General features: G+C 26.7%; 1 protein-coding gene and 1 pseudogene across 2 annotated transcripts in view; one reads left to right on the forward strand and one right to left on the reverse strand.

The window, feature by feature from the left end:
* LOC100201449 (threonylcarbamoyl-AMP synthase) overlaps nucleotides 1-22,663 on the reverse strand; it is a 28,101-nt gene extending 5,438 nt beyond the window's left edge. The window contains exons 1-3 of one of the 2 annotated variants that reach the window (XM_065793732.1): nucleotides 22,514-22,663; nucleotides 21,169-21,370; nucleotides 9,262-9,496 (exon numbers count right to left, since the gene is read on the reverse strand). In XM_065793732.1, the coding sequence (XP_065649804.1) occupies nucleotides 9,262-9,496; nucleotides 21,169-21,370; nucleotides 22,514-22,547 (471 nt within the window). In that variant the 5' untranslated portion in view covers nucleotides 22,548-22,663. The remainder of the gene's footprint in view (nucleotides 1-9,261; nucleotides 9,497-21,168; nucleotides 21,371-22,513) is intronic. The other variant, XM_065793733.1, reaches the window with a different exon arrangement.
* Nucleotides 3,577-5,597, forward strand: LOC136077842 (zinc finger MYM-type protein 1-like; annotated as a pseudogene).
* Nucleotides 22,664-22,873: the final 210 nt, after the last annotated feature.

Raw genomic sequence — 22,873 nt, forward strand, 5'->3', positions numbered from 1 at the left:
CTAATAATACAGATCACATGATAACTACATATAAAACGAATAATTCTGCCTAATCACTGATACTGTCTACACATCACTCCTGACACTAACGACAATTTAGTAAAACAACAGTAAATGACTCTTATGTATCTCATTTATTGTTTATTTTTATTGTTTATTTTTACAACATTATACTTATCATTTTTTTAGTAATTTTCTACTTTGAGACTCTTTGTTTTCCACTGGACATCTGTCCTTTTGTACTTTTATCTCACTCTACTAAACTCTTTTTAACTTATTATTCATCCCTAAGGCGTTCACTGCTCGGTGCAGCTTCACTAAAATGCTTTGCATTTACAACAAAGATTTTTTTTTTTATAATTCACCTCCCCAAAGCCGAGAAGGCCACTACAGATGAAGAGGCTACTTGTGGTTATCACCCTCTCTCAACTCTATAACTCCGAAACACGAACCTTGACGAACAAAGCCGCTGCGCGGAGAAACAAGTTGAGCGCGGTACTACCAGGGACATGGTGGGAATCGAACGATTAGTCTCACAACGAGCAAGTAGGCCTGGTGAACTTTGCAAGAGATAAGACTCAACAGAAGAAAAGTTACTTCGAAGACCACGAATATTAGTGAATGATAGGTTTAGAGAACTTGGTGATGATGATGGTTTTTTGTGTATTATAGTTTTTGGTACTTTATTCATTTTTAAAGTTGTCGAAGAACTTGACTCAAAGCATAGATAGTACTTAGTACTCTATTTAATAGCCCAAGCAATTGCCTCATTACTATTAATAAACCCTAAGCCATAAAAAAAGGCTCCAAATGTGGCCTCCGCAATGCACACCAAAAGTACAAACAGGGACACCATCCATGCAACATGGTACTGTGAATACTTTGATATTTTTCAGCTGTTGATGGAATCAGCCTCTCTGAGAGCTACCATAAAGTTCGGGATACCTGACTACCAGCCGGCCTCAGAACCATAAAACTGATAATAGAATGAGTTGCCTAGTCATAAAAACAGAGACACAAGCAAAACCCATGCATTGAGTCAAGAAGATCCAGCATTCAACATCCTAAACTGGAAACAATGTATTAAAAATACATCTGCGCCAGTCTAATAGATGAAGAAGTGGTGCGAGGCTGGTCAACAGATAGAATCTGTTTACCCCATAAACGTTTACCCCTTAAGTTAACCTTAAGTTAACTTTAAGTTAACTTTAAGTTACCCCTTAAGTTACCCTTTAAGTTAACTTTAGTTTTTGGCAATTAAGAGTAAACTGCTTTTGATAATAAATGCACAAAAGTAACAAATTTTAATCTTAATAACTATCACATATTCAATGACTGAAAATATTGGGCGCCAATAGGAATGTGTTATACTTAGTTGTCAAACATTTTCAGTCATTGCTTTAATTGATGTTTCATGTTGTGTATGCACACATAGTCCTGGTCCCGTGAAATAGTTAATTTTTTACTTTTTAGTCCATTTTTAAAATGTTGTTTTTTAAAAGATTTTTTATATATTTTTTATTTAGTTTATGTGATGAAAATGAAAAAACGAAAAGTAAACTTTTTCAGAAAGTTTTGTTTCTTTTCCATATTCTTTTTGACTTTAAAAATAATACAAATAACGATTAAAATAACTTAAAAGTTTTATTAAGATCTGTTTAAAATAACCCATGGTCAATGTAACTTATTTATTAAACAAAATAAAATATATTTTTTAAATATAAAACGCTTTTTAATCAAAAAATATAACATTTTTATAATTATGTTTACTGTAATTATCTCTTCTTTAAATATCTTTAATTGAAAAGGCGCCTTGAAATCCCTTAAAAAATTATTAATCTTTAGTAAAAGTTTAATAAACAGATTTACTAATATTTAAATTAAAATTTTAAAATTAAAATAATAGCAAATACATTTATTAAATGCTTATATTTTTTATTCTAATAGTTATTCGAATACTAGACGTAAAACCATTTGGTTAATTTTACAAATATTGCGTGATTTAATATATGTAAATATATTATTAATGTAAATATTGATTAAAAATTGTTTAAAGTATTTAAACATTTCATTACTATTTATTTAAAATATTAATCACTACCAAAATTAAATTTACTAAAATATAGTTAATAAATGTTTAAAATACTTTGAACAATTTACAATAAATATTTACGAATAGCGTGGTATTTACAGGCCCAGCTTACAGGATGTGTACCCCGGTTCTTCGAACAGGGCTCCCATTTAGAGATAGGTCCCCAAAAAAAAATTAATTAATTTTGGAACTTCTCAAGCAAAGTAAAATAACAAAAATATTAAAAGGTATCAACGAACTAAAAGATTAAAGAAAAAATAAAACAAGAAAATGAATAAAAAAGTAAAACAAACAAATAGATTTAATAAAATATAACAAAAACAATCAATTAAAAGTGAAGTAACAAGTTAAAAGAAAAGAAGTTCGAAAAAAATAATAAAAAGAACTAATTAAAACTAAAATAATCCGCTACAAATTTTTTATGCTTTTCTGTTTTCACCAAGAATAACAAATATAATTTATCTTATTTTGTAGACATTTTTGCGTTTGCCTTTTCGTTATGTAATTTTTGTTTTCATTTTGTAGTTTTTGTGCTTGCCTTTTTATTGGTGTAATGTTTGTTATTATTTGTAGTGTTGTTGCTAATTATCTTTATTGTTGTTCACTGTTGTTATTAATTGAGTGTTTTCATATTTTTTTGTCTTTTAATTTAATTTATAATATCCTAATCATTTTATTTTAATTAATTTAATTTACGCTTGCTTTTATTTAATATTGCTGTTGAATTTTTTGTTTGTTTGTTTATTTTATTTAGGTGTCACTCCAATGACTAGTTTTTAACTATATGAGTGACACCTAACCTAATTTTGTAAAATTATTTTACATAAAAAAGTTGTAATTTTCAATTTTGGGTTAAATAAATGGATAAAAAAAAAAAAATAAAGTTATTTTATTTTTTAACTTTTTTTTCGTTTGTTTTCAATTTTTTGGGTTTGCTTTTGAATCCATTTATTTCTTATTAGGGGAAGAATTACTGATTTTAATTATGGCCCGAACTAGAAAGTATGAATCTGGATATGAAAACCGCAAGAGAAAAAAGAAAAGTGAAGAGCTACAAAATTCTCAAAGAGATAAGTTTACTTTCTTACTTCTTTACTTTCTTACTTCTTTACTTGATAAGTTTACTTTCAAAGAATCTCAAGTTTCTACACCTAACGATGATGAAATTGATAATGATTTAGTCAATGATGTTGAAAATAATTTTGTCAATGAGCTTACTTTGATCAATGTTGATAATCCTATTGTCAATGATGAGCCTAACTTGAACGATGTTGATAATCCTTTTGTCAATGATGAGACCAACTTGGATGATGCTGATTTTTCTATTGATATACATGATCCAATAAATTGTGATGTCTTAGATTCTAAGATGATTGATGCCTTAGCAAATAAGGTTCCTTAGAGAGACTTGATTATTAAGAAAGGCCCTATAGATAAATTTGAAAGACGATTCCTATCCTCATTCTACAGTAGAACTTTGCCTAATGGAGAACAGTGTGATAAAGAATAATTTGTGTATTTAAAAGAGCTTGATAAAGTGTTTTGTTTTTGTTGAAAAGTGTTTAAAAAGGGGATTTGAATAGGAAAATTGTCGAATGGTTTTGAGGATTGGTCTCATTTTACAAGTAGAGTAACAGAACATGAAATAAGTGTGGAGCATTTGAAGAACATGGCTACATGGTATGAGTTGCGTTTAAGATTCAATCAGGGCCAAACTATTGATTAAACAGCACAAAAAATATTTGAGAAAGAGAAAGAGCATTGGAGAAATATGTTAGTAAGAATTGTTACAGTCATGAAATTTCTTGCAAAAAAAAAATTTAGCGTTTCGTGGAAGCAAGAAGAAATTATATGAAAGTAGCAATGGAAATTTTTTGAGTTTAATTGAGATGTTGGCTGAGTTTGACCATGAAGTTCAAGAGCATGTTAGGCACATTACAAATGATGGACATAACATTCAAAATGGGTTGATACTTGAGCTTGCTTCCAAGATTAAATGTGAAATTATCAAGGAGATAAAAGAAGCTAAATATTTCTCTGTGGTTCTTGATTGTACTCCTCATTGCAGTTATGAAGAGCAAATGACTTTAATCTTAAGATATGTGGATGTCTCTTCAAATAGTGTTGTTGTGGAAGAATTGTTTTTATCTTTTCTGAATGTCAAAGACACAAGTGGGCAAGGATTGTTTGATGTTTTGACAAAAGAATTGGAGGCTTTAGGTCTTGACATAGACAATGTAAGAGGTCAAGGTTATGATAACGGATCAAACATGTAAAGTAAACATCAAGGTGTGCAAAAAAGACTTTTAGATGAAAATCCTCAAGCACTCTACACTCCTTGTGGTTATCATAGTCTAAATTTAGCATCGAGTGATGTGACCAAAACTTGTGGTAAAGCTTAAGACATTTTTGGAGTTATACAACATATCTACACAATTTTTGCAAACTCTACGAAGAGGTGGAGTATCTTGAAAGATAATGTTAAAGGGTTGACTATGAAGTCACTGTCAACTACTCATTGGGAGACTTCTGTTGATAGTGTTCGAGCTATAAGATTTCAAATGGCTGATATTCGATAAGGTTTGCTTGAAGTTGCAGAAACTGATAGTGACTCAGGATTTAGAAGTGAAGCAAAATCATTAGCAACCAATGAGCTTGGAGACTTTGATTTTTTTATCTTAATAGTCATTTGGCATGAAGTGTTAACTACTGTGAATATGATTAGCAAAAAATTACAATCAAAGGATATGATCATTGATACTGCCATTATTCAAGTGAAAGGGTTTATTCCTTATTTCAAAAAATAAAGAGAAACTGGTTTTTCCGATGCCCTTGTTACTTCTAAAGTGATTGCTGCTGAAATAAATGTTGATTCTGTTTTTCCTTAGAGATGAGAAATTCGCAGGAAAAAATATTTTGATGAAAGTGCTAATGATAATCCACCACCATTATCATCTGAAGAGCTAACTATTTCCTCTTCATTGTTGATCAAGTAATTGTTTCATTGAATAAAAGATTTGAACAATATCAAGAATATGTGAATATTTTTGGTTTTTTGTTCACATCAGACAAGTTGCATTCTTCGGAGGATAATAGTCTAAAAAGTCATTGTACAAATCTTCAGAATGAACTTACGAAGGATGGCCAATCTGATATTGATGGAGATGAATTATACGTGGAGTTGAAATTGCTTAGAAAATTACTTTCTTAAGAAAATATGGGACCCATTGAGATTTTGAAAGATTTGAAGTAATTTGATTATTTACCCAATGCGATGATTGTTTATAGAATATTGTTGACTATTCCTGTTAAAGTTGCATCAGCAGAACCAAGCTTTTCAAAACTAAAGTTGCTGAAGTCCAACTTGCGTACTTCAATGTCTCAGGAAAAACTTAATGGGCTGGCGGTGATCACGATCAAGCATAAACATTTGGAAAAAAGAATTCCTAAATCTCGTTTGTTTGTTATTAATAATTTGATATTACTCTTAATAACAATCATATAACAATCAAATTTTTGATTGTTTTTACCGAAGTGTATTATTTTATATCTACCATTATTTAAACCTATGTTCTATTTTTATGTCTATTCTAATAACTTATCAAGATGGTTTTGCACAACATCAAAATCTTTTGAAAAAATAACTGGTTCAACAAGATTGTTATCATATGCAGATTTAAATATCATATTTCTAATATCATATGACAGTTTCAAATATCACATGGAAAATTTTAAATGGCAAATTTTAAATATCACATGGAAGATTTAAATTCAATCAAACTTTTTTAGAGCACCATAACTACATTTAAATGAAATAATGAAAGTATATAAATTAGTTTATTTTGATTGTCAAAATGGGGATGTCACCTTGATTGACTTTTTGATTTACTTGTGACCTTTTTGCAACTTAAAATACATGTATCAAATACCAATAATAAAGCAAAATAATTTAATTGTAAATACAGTAAATACAGCCTTTCATGTAGCTCATTTAAATGCAGAGTCTGCATAAATTAGTTGTTAATTTATCTATATCAAAATTAGGTATACTTAAGAGGCATGGTATTTTTAAAAGTTTTATTCTTTAAAACAATACTTGTTACTGGAGTAACAAAATTAGAAAAATATCTACCATAATTTGTTTTTGGAAATCTCATATATAACTAAAGATCTTGTCTTCTTGTTAACAAGAAAAAAAAGTTTTTAGTCATATAGGAGGCTTCCAAAAAAAAATTTAACTTAAATTAAAATAGATATTTTTCTAATTTTATTTTACAAAGTTTAAAAAAAAAGATAAGGCCTTTTAATCCATTTACATTTTTAAGTGATGATTACTAACTGCCAACAAAATATTTCATTAAATTACTGAAACAATAACAAACAAAATAATTTAAGATTATGATAATGATCCTATGACATTTACACCATCTTGTCTGTCACTTACTTCTTCATTTGTTTAACAAAAAATTGAGGCACTTTTAAATGAATAAATGAGAAAAATCTAGAAGCACTATTAAATGAATAAAAAAGATAAACTTAAAAATGTGAAACAATACTGAGCATAAAAACAGATATTACCAGTAAATCAAGGTGTCTGCCAATATTTTAAAGTGGAATTCCCTGATTTTCCCCTGATATTTTCTTGATCCACTACCTGTTTTCCTTGATTCAATTTAAAGTTTCCCAAACTTAACTTCAGAACTTAGATCCTTTTGGAAGAATCCTCTTTAATTGCAAAAAAATAAGCTATAATACAACCCACCTTCAAAATATCAAGAGAAGTTCATAAAACTTATCTGCCAAATAAAATTTTATATTATGTGTAGAATATACAACTTAAGTTACGTAAGTTTGATGAAGAGCCATTTTCCCAGATATCTCACTGATTTTTTCCAAAATTTAACCCAATTTCCCTAATTATTCGCCGATTTGTAAATATTCGAATTTCCTGACCTTTCCCTATTTTCTCAGATTTCCCTAATCTGGCAGACACCCTGTAACTCCAGAATCATTAGGAATCATTATGAGGCCTCCCAAAATTTAATTTGAAAATTTTTAACTTTTTAAGGTAGAAAATTTTCAACTTTTTAACTAATTAAGGTAGATATTTTACTAATCTTTTTATGCCAGTAAAAAGTATTTTTCAAAAAAAAAAATTTTAAATGTATTATATACTTACTCTTTTTCCCCACCCTTGACCTCAACCACAAAATAATCTTGAATATTTCAAAACAATATATTTTCTTATGAGAGAAAGGCAAGGATGATAAAAAAATTACCCCTCACTCCTCCCTTTAACCTTAAGCATACCAATAGTATGATAAAAATTACCATTCATTAATTAATAAATTTTTGACCTTAAAAAGACATAAGATATAAAAAAAATTTTAAAACTTATAACTAAGATATAGCTAATTTTGTTATAAATAAATTTTGTTATAAATAAATTTTGTTATAAATTTTGTTATAAATAAATTTTGTTATAAATAAATTTTGTTATAAATAAATTAGCAAATTCTATACCAATTCAACATTTTAAAAAGCTTCAAGTAAAAGGCTTTATTTAAATAATACAAAAAATGCAATAAATTTTTTTGCTTTAAAAATGATGTTTCATACCTCTATTTAGTTATAAAGGTTCTAATAAAAAAAAAAAAAAAGAGGTGACTACATTGAGCATCATAAAAACCAATTAGAATTTATTTTTCATATTTGAAATGAAAACTGATTTTTATTCAAAAATTAATTTTAGAAAAATATCCCAATAATTTTATCTTTATTTGTTTATAAGATATTTATTTTCATTAATTTTAAGTAATATTATTTATAATACTATTGTAAATTTTATTGACTTAAATGACTTATGTATGTGTGTGTGTGTGTGTGTGTGTGTGTGTGTGTGTGTGTGTGTGTGTGTGTGTGTGTGTGTGTCTATATATATATATATATATATATATATATATATATATATATATATATATATATATATATATATATATATATATATATATATATATATATATATATATATACATATATATATATATATATATACATATATATATATACATATATATACATATATATATATATATAAATATATGTATATATAAATATATATATATATAAATATATATATATATAAATATATATATATATAAATATATATATATATATAAATATATATATATATATATATATATATATATATATATATATATATATATATATATACACAGTAACGCACTCGATGAGTCATCTACCCTTCATCTTTTAGGATTAACTCTTACTAACAATCTTTCTTGGAAACCATATATCAAATTCGTTGCAAAATTAGCATTTGCTAAGTTTTTATCTCTTTATCAAACTTGACACTTTCTTAATTCGGATTCTATTCTTATCTCTATAAATCTCAAATCCAGCATCTCTCTATAAATCAAATATTGTATGGAATACTGTTGCCATATATGGGGCGGATCTTCAAATGATGCCCTTTCTCTTTTAGACAAGGTGCAAAATAACATTGTAAACATAGTCAAACCTGCTCTAGCAGCCAACCTCCAACTATTATCACATCGTCATAATGTTGCTTCTCTTTCTCTTTTCTACAAATACTACAATGGGCACTGCTTTAAAGAGCTAGCGACTTGTGCCATCTACTAAAACTAATTCTTGCATTATTCTTCATTCAATTAAGTCTCATCCTTTTTCTGTTACTTTTCCTAAGTGCTCCAAAAACTCTTATTCATCTAGTTTTTTCCTCGAACATCTGTTTTTTGGAACTCGCTTCTTTCATATTGCTTTCCTGATTCATATAATTTGTAATCCTTTAAGTTGTCTATCAATCATTATCTTGCTCTACAATCTTCATCTATTTTCTTCCAGTAACTTCCAACTCTAATTATTGGTTGCTTCAAGCCTTGTTGGAAGCAAAGATGCTTAAAATATATATATATATATATATATATATATAAATATATATGTATATATATATATATATATGTATATATATATATATATACATATATATATATATATAAATATATATATATATATATATATATATATATATATATATATATATATATATATATATATATAAAGTTGTATAATAACAAAATAAATTAACATCATTACAATTTTGAATTTATTATAAAATGGATACCTACTTTTATATCCAAAGAACTCAATGCAGAAGAAATATTAGCACTTGTAAGTGCTATTGGTTGTTGACATCTTTGTGCAAGCGTTTGAATAAATGCACATTTTGGAATACGAACTCCAATACTATTAGCTGTAGGGTTTAAATCAGGATTTAGCAATGAGGATCGTTGAAAGACTAATGTCACAGGTCCAGGCAAAAGATCTTCTAATACATTATCAGAAATGGTCACTAAGCACCATCTAAAAAGATAATTATGAATGTAATTATTATATTTGTATAGCAGGCTTTCTTAGAACATGAGAAAATGGTCTGGGTAGGAAAAACAGAGACTATCAACCCAAAACTAGGCCAAATCGAAGCCTGAATTTGTTAGCATTATTTTATTAAATCTAATCTTCTCTAAAACAACCCTTTTTCAACCTTAGTCAAATAGTATTACTAGCAAGGTTGCCTTTCTTAAAAAACAAATTAAATTACAATTTATAGTTATATACTAATAATATAAACTTATATGTTTGAAGAAAAACAAATATAAAAAAGTAAATATATATATACTAGAAAGTGCCAAAAAACTCATCAAACCTTTTTTTTAAAATCTCTGCTTCCACCCTCTAAATATGTTTTATATAATAAAATAATACTGGAGTTAAACAATTTAGGGGTCCCTCAAGACTCTTGATTATCAGACAAGTTCCTAATACTATCAAAAAAAGTTCTTCAAAAGTATATTATGTTGGGTTTAAAAGGAAGTGAAATTTTATATAATTTTGCTTCATTCGAGACCCAATATGATATACTTTTAAAGATTTTTTTTAAATATTATTAGGGACTAATTAACTAAGGAAAACTATTTTATATATATATATATATATATATATATATATATATATATATATATATATATATATATATATATATATATATATATATATATATAATATTTTTTCTTCTACTAACTGTAAGACTCTTAATTTAGGGAAACTCTAAAATTCTAACAACTGTTAATCTTTTAAATTAATTTCTCATACTCATTTTTTATTAATATATTACATCATATTATTCTACTTTAAATATTTTATATTTTTATATTACTTTAAATTCAGTAATATAAATAATAAAAAACCTCCAGAGCTAAACATTAATGTCTTAAAAGTTAAACATAAACTTCTTAGAAGCATTGCATAAATTCTTGGGAGCTACAAATAGTAAGTGACTGGGGCTGCATAAACATTTATACATCCTAAAGTATACTTTTTAAATTCAAAATTCATATTATATTTTGTATATATATGCGTATATAAATATCATTATGATTAACATGATCATCATAATCATCATTATTATTATTATCATGATCATCATCATGATCATCATCATAATCATCATTATAATCATCATTATCATCATTATTATCATTATGATCGTGATCACCATCACCATCATGATGACAATGATGATCACCATCATTGTGATCATGATCATCACCATCATGATCATGATTACAATGATGATCATCATCATGATCATGATGACAGTAATTATCATTATCAGGCTTTAGCCTTACTCTTTTATGCTGTTTCTCTAATATAAACCATCTAGAGCATTTTTATTCTTAACTAAAGCTCATTCATGCAATATATAAGGCACTCTCTTCAAGTTATCTTACTTACTACCAATACCATTTTCTACTAAAAATGCTATTTCTCTACATGCTGATACCTAAATTACCTTAATCTTTTCTAACAAATGTTGTTCAATACAACGTTTTTTCTAATCTGTCTAAGATTATACTTCCTTTTCTTGTCTTGCTAGACTCATACCACACACCCATCTGACGGATTACTGACCATGGAAATAATATTTAGTTGCAAAAAACTGGCCAGGTTCTGTAGTCGTTTTGAGAACATTTAAGTCTGTAAAACAAAAAATTTTTGTTTTACGGACATACATGTAAACATACATAAACTTGAACATTCTCAAACCATCTTGCTGCAGAAGAATAAAAATAATACTTGCAAACACTAAAATCCCGCCAAATCTACGAACAAACTAATTCTGTTGGTTCAAAAATATGCTGACTAAGCAAAATAGAGCAGGGATGGTCAAATAGCAGCTGGCGAGCCGCATGCGGCTCTTAAAACGTCATTGCGACTCTTTTCAAAAGTTTTATTGATTTACTGATAAGAAAAACTTGAATTATACATAGTCGGAAAACGTAATGTTTGAAAAATGGATATAGCAAAAGGTGACAATAAAGCACTTCACAATAAAAGTAAGAAAAAAAAAATTGAGGACAAGAACAGATCATTTCATGGTGATTAGACAGAAAAATACGATAAAATACAATTTATTGAAAAAGAAAATAAACCTATGTGTTTAATTTGCAATACTAGCTCATAATAAGACATGTAATGTTAAACAAATGAATATTTCATCTTCCAGCAAAGAATCAAATATTGCAACAGAAGCAAGTTTTATTATAGCTTGGAACATTGCAATAAGTAAACATCCTTACACCAATGGAGAGTTTGTAAAACAAAAGCATTTGTTAAATGACTTAAAAAATTGTGAAGCATTCAGTTTAGCATTGGATGAATCAACAGATTTTCAAGATAAACCTCAAATGGCAGTATTTGTTAGATATGAAACATCAGATGTACTTGTGAAAGAAAAGTTGCTAAATTTAGTATAGCTAAAAGACACAACTCGTGGAATTGATTTAAAGGGAGCCCTTGACACTGTTCTGGTGAAAGCCAATGCTCCTAAGAACAAGCTTGTTAATGTTGCTATAGATGGTGCAACAGCGATGGTTGGAAAACACATTGGGCTTATGGGTTTACTAAATAGTGATCCTAGGATCCAGAGTTTATCCCAGTTCATTGTGTGATTCATCTAAAACATTTAGCAGCGAAACATTCTAATTTTCCGATTGTTTTTATATCAGTGCTGGAGATTGTAAATTATATTCGATCTAATGCAAAAAATCACAGGCAGTTTAAAAATTTTATTAGTGAATTGGATCTTGCTGACAAACCAAGTGATTTGTCATTTTACTGTGCTGTAAGGTGGCTTTCAAGTAGTGATGTTCTTTATAGGTTTGTAGAACTATTAGAAAAATTTAAATTTTTTTGCTTGAAAAGCAGAAGACATTTAAAATCTTTGACGGTGTGAATTTTTTGCAAGATCTTTTATTTTTAACTTATGTAATGCAACATTTACAAAATCTGAATTTGTCACTTCAGGGGAAAATAAAAAATATATCTGATCTTGCTCAGACTATATTTAGTTTTAAAAAAGAATTGCTCTATTTCAGAAAGATCTTACCTTAAAAACTTTTAATCATTTTCCTCAAATGAAGAAGATGATTCATAATCCTAATTCTACAATTCAGTATGATGATCATATGATTGAATCATACTGGGAAAAACTACAGAATTTATTCGAAGACTTTCAAAACAGGTTTAAAGATTTGTATGCTCTTAAATCATCATTAGCATTTTTAGTAAACCCTTTTTTAATTGATATTATTAGTATGGTTGTCCAATACCAGAAAATATACTTAAATATAATAATATAAATTAAATATAATATAAATTAAATATAATAAAAGAAACATCTCAATTTGAAATAGAATTACTAGATCTCCAAGAAGATCAAAATCTTCAAATGCTGCATAAAACACTAGCTTTATTAGATTTTTGGAAAATGGTTCCTGAAGTTAAGTACCCTCAACTAAAAAGGATTAATATAAAACTTATTTCAATTTTTGGTTCAACATATATATGTGAATCTTTATTTTCGACTATAAAATTTGTTAAATCAAATTATCGTGCCAATCTAACTAGTGAACATTTGCTTAGAATATTAACTACAAGCTTGAAACCAGATTTTAAAAACTTACCAGTAGTGTTGAAAACCTTAGTGCCTAATAAATTTATAGTAAATTATGCAAGTTATTATATAAGAAGAATTTTCTAATGGTCTTTTACAAAAAATAATTGATGTTATAAAAAGAATTCTCTCTCTTATGTCTAATTCTTTGCTGAATGTTGAAAAGATATTTTTTAATTGTAAAAATAAAAGTAATTTGAACTTAATTGAAGTTCATTGAAATTTTTTTTTTGCGTAGTCGTTTATTTATTTGATATGTTGCAGTTTTTAGCAACTTATGCTATTAAGTGGTTATAAGCAGGTTCAATTCAAATAAAACCAAGTTTAATTCAAATACATTAAAATAATATTTTTCTCAAAGAAACCTTTTTTTCTTTAGATTTTTATATCTTGCTTACAATTATTTTTATAAGGAAATTTATGGTTATTGTAATTGAGTTAATTCAAAAAAAAATTATGATTTAGAGATGCTTTCTCAATTTTTTCTACAAATGGTTTTCTAATGTAAATAAAAAGGAATCAGATTTTATGTAGTTAAGTTTACATTTAAAGAATAGCTTTTACATTCTTTGTTGCAATAAAAACTAAATTCTAAATATAAATTGTGTACATACTAAGTTTATTTATAAAAGTACAATTTCCATTTAAAAAATCAAAATATTGATGTATAAAAAATCTATATTTACATTCGCCAATTATTTTTTTAAAAGATGAAGTTGGCATAGCAACATATTTATTATGGCTCTTCGGCACATGTAATTATTTATATGCGGCTCTCGCGTCTTTCTGGCCACCGCTGTTCTGGAGTATTCTGTTGAATTGTTTTAAAAATTGTATTATTCCAAGTTTTGAGATTTCAAGCATAAATTGTTTTAAGAATATACTATCAAACGAACTATTACTTTAATACTATGGCTCATTCTTGGAGCCATATCTGCGAAGACGTAAACCTTTTAAACTATTATTTGTTTACAAAAATAATTGTTTTAAATATATTTTTTAAATTGTCAAAATTTTGAAAGTTTATTATATATTATTGATTTTATTAGTATATTCTTATTTTTTATTTAAAAAGTATATATTTTTATGCAAATGTAATTTTGTGTATCTGTTTTTTATTCTAATGTAACCTTTCAAAGCAATTTTTATGATTTATTTTATAAACAAAAAGACTTTCAACAATAATAGCATTTTCAATGAAATTGTCAGTAACCATTAAAGTTAATAAAACTAATTATGAAATAAACATACAAGAAGTTTCTGGTTACTAAGCACAAACATCCATACAAAGTGTGTGTGTATATATGTATATTTACATATATATAGATATATATATATATATATATATATATATATATATATATATATATATATATATAAATATATATATATATATATATATATATACATATATATATGTATGTATATATACATATATATATACACATATATATATATATATATATATATATATATATATATATATATATATATATATATATATATATATATATATATATCAATTTACAAAAAAATAACTTTTTTGTTAAATAAATGCATAAAAACTATTGTTTTTAAGCTGAAAATAAAAAAAGTCATTATTTTCAAGTTTTGAAAAAATAGTTTTTTTAAACATGCTTTTTTTGTAAAGTGATTACTGTTTTTGAAGTTTTTATATAATTTCGCTTCTTTTGAGTACCAGGTTGACATACTTTAGAAGAACTTTTATTTTCAAAATTTTAGGGACCAATCAAATTTTTAAGGGTCTTGAGCTACCCCTAAAATAATTTTTTGTTCAAAAAAATTTTAAACCTAGTGTTTTAGTATTATATAGAACAAAGTAAAGGGGTAGGAACAGGTTTTTTTCAAAAATGTTGTTTTAAGAGCCACCCTAATATATACATATACATACATATATATATATATATATTATATATATATATATATATATATATATATATATATATATATATATATATATATATATATATATATATATATATATATATATGTATATATATATATGTATATATATATATATATATATATATATATATAATATATATATATATATATACATGTATATATTTATATATACATATATATATATATATATATACACATACAAATATATATATGTATATACATATATATGTATATATATACATGTGGTAGTGGTGTAGTGGTAGAGCGCTTGCTTCATAAGCGAGAGGTTCCGAGTTCGATCCCCACCACGCCCCTGGTAGTACCGCGCTAAACTCTTGGCGCAGTGGCCTTGTTCATCAAGGTTCGTGTTTCAGAGTTATAGAGTTGAGAGAGGGTTATACCACAAATAAGTAGCCTCCTCATCTGTAGTGGCCCTCTTGGCTTTGAGGATGTGAATTAACAATATATATACATATATATATATATATATAGAAAGTTATTAGATATAAAGAAAAGTTTTTAAGTTCTTAGATATTGGTTTACTAACTCTAATTACTTTTACAGTTATTACAGTTGCCGTTCTTACAAACTCATTATACTTAAAGTTCCTTTTTTTTGTTTTAAATACTAATTAAAAAGCCCACTCACTAAACATCATCAGCGATATTGTGAAGCAGTTTCGCTTCCTCTTCATTAAGTATTTTTAACCTTTTTAGTTGATTTCTGTCTAGTTAATTTCTACAGTAACCCACTGATTTAATTATTTTATTTGTTTATCTTACTAAGAAGAATTGTTTCAAATATGTTAAAATTTTCAAACTACGCGAAACTTAAAATAGTTATTAAAAAAATTAACATTTTTGTTTATAAAATAATTTAGCTTAAATAAAACTAAAGCTAGTGTTAGTTTTATTAGAATCTTGTTAGACTTTTCGGGGCTAGGGGCTATTTTTATTTTAGAGGCCTTTTTAAGTGCCACAGCGTAAAAATGACTAAAGAAAAGATCTTCTTGACTATTTTGGGGACCCTAACTTTTATAATTTTTATAAAAAAATTATAAGAGCGATGTTTCAAAAATATTTGTTCTAAACGTAATTTATTTTGTTTTAAGTTTTTTCTTGTTAATAGTTATTTTCTTTTCCTAGTTTATTTTTTTATTGTAATTGTCTCTCATTGGTCCAATTAATCTTTTTTGCGCTTTTTTTGTTTTCTTTTTTGAAATGTTCTCAAAACGACTAAAAAGTCTGGCCAGTTTTTCGCAACTAAATACTATTTTTGTGATCACTTAATGAGAGCAATTGCTCCCGCTTCCCGACCAAGCCTGAAACATATATATTTTTATCCATAATATGTATGCATAAAGTTCATCTTGGAAGCTTTTATTCCTTATGGATTAAAAGTTCGGAAGCTTTTATTAATTCTCTTAAATTTTCAATTTAAGAGAACTAAAAAGCCTCATTCTACTCCACATTTTTCACCATCTTGAGCAGTTGCTTTATTAAACATAAATCATTTTTAAAATCTTTTTTATAAGAACATTTCTCTTAAGAACAAATATTCTTTTATCACTGTAAAAAGCCAATGTAAAAAAGTTTTGTCTGATATTAAGCTCTGTTATTCTCAGTTTACTAAATCTTGTATCATATCTCAGATGTAAGATTCTAAAGACTTTTGGTTAATTTTCAACAGTGTCATTAACTAAAGTAAGTCTAACATTTTATCTCTAATTCATGGGTCTGATCTTTTTACTTCTCCCCAGAGTTATTTGCAAAGAAATCTTAATCTAATTAGACACTTGAATATATCGGCCATGCTCTTCCTGCATGTTAAACAAATTAACCCATTATTAAAATACAACGGTAAAATTAATTTTCAAATAAACACTTCTACAGTTTGTGCTCCAGATATGATTTCCATCATAGTCTTAAAAAAGTGTTCTCCAGAACTCTCTTCAATTTTTGCTAAACTTTTAAAAAGTGCTAAATAAGTGGTTCCAATTTTTCAAAACTCTAGAAAACACTTTGACCTCTCCAACTATCCTTCCATTAGTCTTCTTCTGTTCCTAGTTTCTTTATATTAAGGTTTTGAGGTTATTAAATTATTTTTTTCTAACTGCAGTAGTAAAGTTATTCTTAAAGGCCTACCCTCTTCTTTATTTCAAGTAAATTTAAGGGTACCACAAGGTTTTATCTTTGCTCCTGTGTTGTTTCTTACCTACAATAACAATCTTCATGAACTCTAAAGTTCTATTTGCTGACAACTCAACTTTATACTCTTGTCTTGAGGAAAAATCTTCACTTTTTAATTGCTAAGAACAAGCAGCCAATTTCAAATCTGATCTCTCTTCTGTAACAGCCTAAGGCTTGCAGTGGCTTATGGGTTTAAATTCTTGACTTAATAATCCACAACTTTTGTTAGACAACAAAACTCATTTATCTACTGCAAAAAAATATTGCAACCTTGTTGGCATTCCTATATTGACAAATAACAACCCTCTTACTCTCAGACAAAGTCTTTTAGACTTTGTCTGAAAGATAGTCTTTTAGACTTTGTCTAAAAGCACATTGTAAATGTAATTAAACCTGCTTTATCTGTCAAACTTGAGCCACTCTCCCATTTTTGTAAGGTTGCATTTCTTTCTTTTTTTTCTACAAATACTATCATGGTCAATGCTCAAACAAGCTACCATCTCTATAATGATAAACCAAAACTCATTCTTGCTAGACTTTTTATTCAACAAGTTGCATCCTTTTACTGTATCTGTCCCTTCATGCTATAAAACTTTTATTAATTAATTTTTTTTCCTTGAACATCAAAAAATACCTTATAACTCCTACCCATCTTCATTTTTTATACAACTTACAACTTTTTAAGTCTTCAGTTATACATTTCCTAGTATTTTAACTTGTTCTCTATTTTAAAGTAACTCATAACTTTATAGTAGTTGCTTCCAATCTTGTTTAAAGTAAATTAGATTTTAAAAATATATAAGTCTATGCCAGTATTTAAGAAATAATAAATGTAAGCATAAAATTATAATATATAAAGTATTATAAATTTTTTTCAAGCCCCCGCTATCAAAACTGATAAGTCTCATTTTTAGCTGGGGCCGGGGCCCCGGTCACTTACTAGCTACAAATACATTTTATTAAAAAGACTTCACTATATTTTTAGTATTCTAACATTTTTAACATTCTTTGATTAAAACATCAAATTACCTGCATATATTAAATTACTAGATAATGGGATTCAGAATTACATTTTTATAAAAAAATATTTCAATTTTTTAATAAAACTGAAATTCTGAATCTAATTACCCAGTAGTACCTTACTCAGTAGATAAACATTTTTTTGTAAAAACACCACTAGAATTAAATTTTCTAATAGCAATTTTTTTTTTTTAATATTCTGATTCACTATTAACATGGCTGCAAGAAACCACTACTAAGTTGGGAATTACAAGAAAATAAAGAATAGAGTTATAGAGCAAGGAAACAGTTGTCAGAAGACTTATAAAATTGTAGGTTGTATGAGTCAGAAAACATGAAGAAGAGAGAGAGTTCCAAAGGGTTGAAGAATGGGGAAGAATGAATGGGGAGTCAAGCAAGAATGAGTTTTAGTTGATGGAACTAGAGATGATAGCTCCTTTGAGCAGCAACCATGATAAGATTGGTAGAAAAGAGAAAGAGATGCAACTTTATGACAATAGGAAAGAATCTCAAGCTTAGCAGATAAAGTGGGTCCAACTGCATTCTTGTCTAGAAAAAAAAGAGCATCATTAGAAGTACCAGCCCAAATATGATAAAAGTATTCCATACAAGGACTAATAAGAGATTTGTAGAGATAGGGAATGGAATAAAAAATAAGAAAATGGCAAGCATGATAAAGAGAAGTGACATTAACGGATGTTAATTTAGCAATTGATTTTATATATAGTTTCAATGAAATTCAGTAGTAAACGATAATCCAAGAAGACGTAAAGAAGAGGACACAGTGAGAGGGTTGCCATTCATTAATATGGTAGTGTTGACAGTATTGCAATAGTTGTTTGCAGTAAACAACTGAGTTTTGTTGAGTTGAAGTTTACAAGCCATTGTGAGCCCCAATCAGAAGTGAGATTCAGAAGTAAGATCAGACTCAAGATCAGCTGCTTGTTCTAAGCGATCAAAGAGAGACAACTTTTTGAGTAAAAGCTACTTTTGATGTAAGCTTAGCATCAGATAGCACTTTTTTACATCGATTTCTTACAATAATTAATAGCTTTTGTTCTCAAGAGTTGTTCTTTCGAAAAAGATGAAAAAATGATTATGATTAGATATAGCAGCTGCACAAGAAAGTGAAAACCATGGAGTAGAATGAGGCTTGACTTTGAACAAACAAGAAGGAATAAAAGCTTCCATTTTTACTTGACTCTAGGAGGTTATGTAGGAGGCGTATTTATCAGCTGAGAAAGAAAAGACATCAGCCCAAGGACTGCCATGAAATTTACAAAAAGAATCTCAGTCAGCTTTAGAGTAGCAGGCTTGGCTAAAAAGGAGTTGGATTTTAAGCCATAATTTGACCAGGTAAATACTATTTGATTTTGAAAAACTGACCACTTAACTTTAAAGAAACTTAAAAAAAACTTATCCTAAAAGAAGCAAATAAATCTTTGTAAAAAAAAATAACAAAAAATAAAATAAAAATAACTTAACAAAAACTAAAATCAAAAAAATAAAATTAAAATTTAACTAAAATAAATAATACACTATAATGATAAGATTATTTAAATTATGTTTGGAATAAATAACTTTGAACCATTTATCTTTACTAATGTTTTTATAATATAATATTATATGAAATTTTTTTTATTTAAAGACATAATAAAAAATGCATACTTATATAAATATAAAAAAATATCTATGATTTTCATTAATACTTTATATAAAAAATCATTAGCAGTGATTTGTTACATTATTTAAATGTGTTTCAATACTATAAAAACATAAGTAAAGATTAAAATTATTTAATTCAAACAGCAAAAAAAAATCTTTTTTTTTCTTCTCAACAAATTCTTTCTTCTTTTTGAGTGTATAAACTTTAATGATTCTTATATAAAGTTTATCAAAGAGACAATCGTTGTTTAAAGTTGTCGCTTATAAATTTTAAACTTTTTTTTTTAATTACATTTATTATAATAAAATCTTATATATATTTAAATAATATAAATAAAAATTTATGCAACTTTTATTGATACATTAAAATCATTAGCAACTTTATTTAAAAGATAAACATGTCGAAGTTATTTATTTATAATGTAATTAAAAACCATGGTCAATTTGATCAGAAATTACATCTAAAAGAGTGCAGTCTTGGGGAAAAGGAGAATGATAAACAAGATAAACAAGAAAGAGAAATGTGATAGAGCAACGAAGTGCTAAGTGGAAGCACATGAATGGCCAAAGGATTCGAACCTAATTTCAATACGAATAGGTGAATTGATACACATGTATACCCCCAAGCCAAGTATGTGACTATTGAAGTATTTGTGAATCAAAAGATAGTACCCATCAACATTGACATCTAAAGAAATAACAGAATTTAGATTAGTCTTACTAAAAGCAAGCAAGTCTGGTGAATTTTGCAAGAAGTAAGATTCAAATGATGGAAGGTTAGTTTGCAGACCAGAATACTTGTAAAAGATGTATTAAAACAGTTAGGTGGTGGGGATGGTTTTTTATGTCTAATATTTTGGGTTACTTATAGCATGATTCAAGTGTAAAGAAAACTTGACTTATTCATAGTTGTAGCACAGTCTCCTAGCTGGAGTAGTTAAAAAGAGCTACTTTTTGCAAACAGTACCTTAATACATTAGGCATGATATTTTAGAATAATTAATATAAAATTTAATTAAAAAAATCTAAATGAGATAATATTTTATATATTAGGCTTTGACTCATGTATAATATAGTCTATGCTATGTTATATGAGTCAAAGAATATAGACTATATTTTACTAATATAGTCTATACACTCTAATATGTTATTGAGCACAACCTTATGATTCAACATTATGATTTTACAAGATATATAATATTTTACTACCAAATACTAACCTTTTAACATCTTCAATTGACCCAACACATATAGCAATTGCTTTTTCTTTTTGTCTGTTTTTAATGCTATACAATTTCTCAACACCAGCCTTAGATTGGGCTAGAGCAGCAACTCCATAGATAGTATCTGTAGGAACTGCAATAACTTGATCATTATTTAATGAGCAAATAGCTTTTTCAACAACACAGTTCAAATATTCATCTAAAATATGTTTGTTTGTTTTTTTTAATTTAATCTTGTGTAAAAATAAAAGATAAAAACTAGACTTTTCTATAATATCATGTATATTATGAATAATGTATTCCTATATTGGAAAAAAAAACTTAAATAAGAACAGAAACAGCAAAACTTATCTATAATAATATATTGTAATATATTATATAATATATTGCTTACTAAAAAAAAAGCAATACTTGATTTTTTTAATTTTCTTTTCTTGTCAATGTTGAAATTTAAAATATTTACTCTTTACTTATACAAATTTAATATGAATTAAATTATAAAAAAATCCTATACTATTTTTTATATTTATGTTAAGCTTGTTATATTTTCTCGTATGATAACTTGATCCATGATATTTAAATCAAAGAATGTTAAAAATGTTTACTAAAAATATAATGAAGTGTTTTTAATAAAATCTATGTGTAGCTCCCAAGAATTCATGCGGTGCTTCTATGAATTTTTTTATTATCTTTTAGGAAACTTGTGTACAGCTCCAGAAGATTTTTATTATTTATATAACTGAATTTAAAGTATGAATTATATGAATCAATATAATATTAAAGTATAAGTATGCATTTTAAACTGTATCCATGAATGAGTTTTTTATATATATACATCCTCTTATTTCAACAAAAAACTAACGACAAAAGAATTTTGGGTACAAATTTGATATTATAGCAACTTAAAGACAGAGCAAAAATCTTATAAGTATCTTTTTTCTTTATTTTGTTAAGCAACCATTCATCACTGTGATGACTCTATTATTGTTTTTTAGTTCAACTATTTTAATTAAAACAAAAAAAAATTGCAAACAGTTGATTTATTTTTTCAAAGGACTGATTTGTATTAGTAAAACGTCTTTAGCAAAATAGCAATTTATTTCTATTAGAGTGTCTATAGGTCTTTAGCAAATTAACAATTTATTATCATTTGTTTCCGTTTTAATTAGAACGAGGGAATCAAAATATTATTATTTTTTATCAACAGAAATAATAATCACGATATATTACTTTTATCGTAATATATTATTAACTATTGTGACTAACAATTACAGTGCTATTAGTTTTATAAAGGCTATAGTGATTTTTATGAAATACAACTAATTTTCCAGGATATACATACCGTTATCACCTTTTAGTTTGTAAATGCGTTCCATTTTAAAAGAAAACCCGGTTGTTTTTTAAAGAGAGAAGGTAGTGTTAATAGTGAGCTATTACTGTTATTGTAAGTTGAGGTTACTTCTTGGGGTTCTCATTTCCCGTAAAAATCTAATTCCCGGGATTCCGGGACATAAATGAATTATTTCCCGGGACCTTGGGAAATTCCGGGATCAGGTAAAAAGCAAGAATTTATCCAATAAGGTGGGGGAAATGTGTAAATTCAAATAAAAAAATAAGTATAAAATAATTCTTAGAAGCTAAGACTCTCAAAATAAAACAGTTATAAACTTCAATAACCATATATTTTATATATATTAGTTTT

This window comes from Hydra vulgaris, chromosome 03 (genome assembly GCF_038396675.1).
Source record: "Hydra vulgaris chromosome 03, alternate assembly HydraT2T_AEP".
NCBI classification, from domain to species: Eukaryota; Metazoa; Cnidaria; class Hydrozoa; order Anthoathecata; family Hydridae; genus Hydra; species Hydra vulgaris.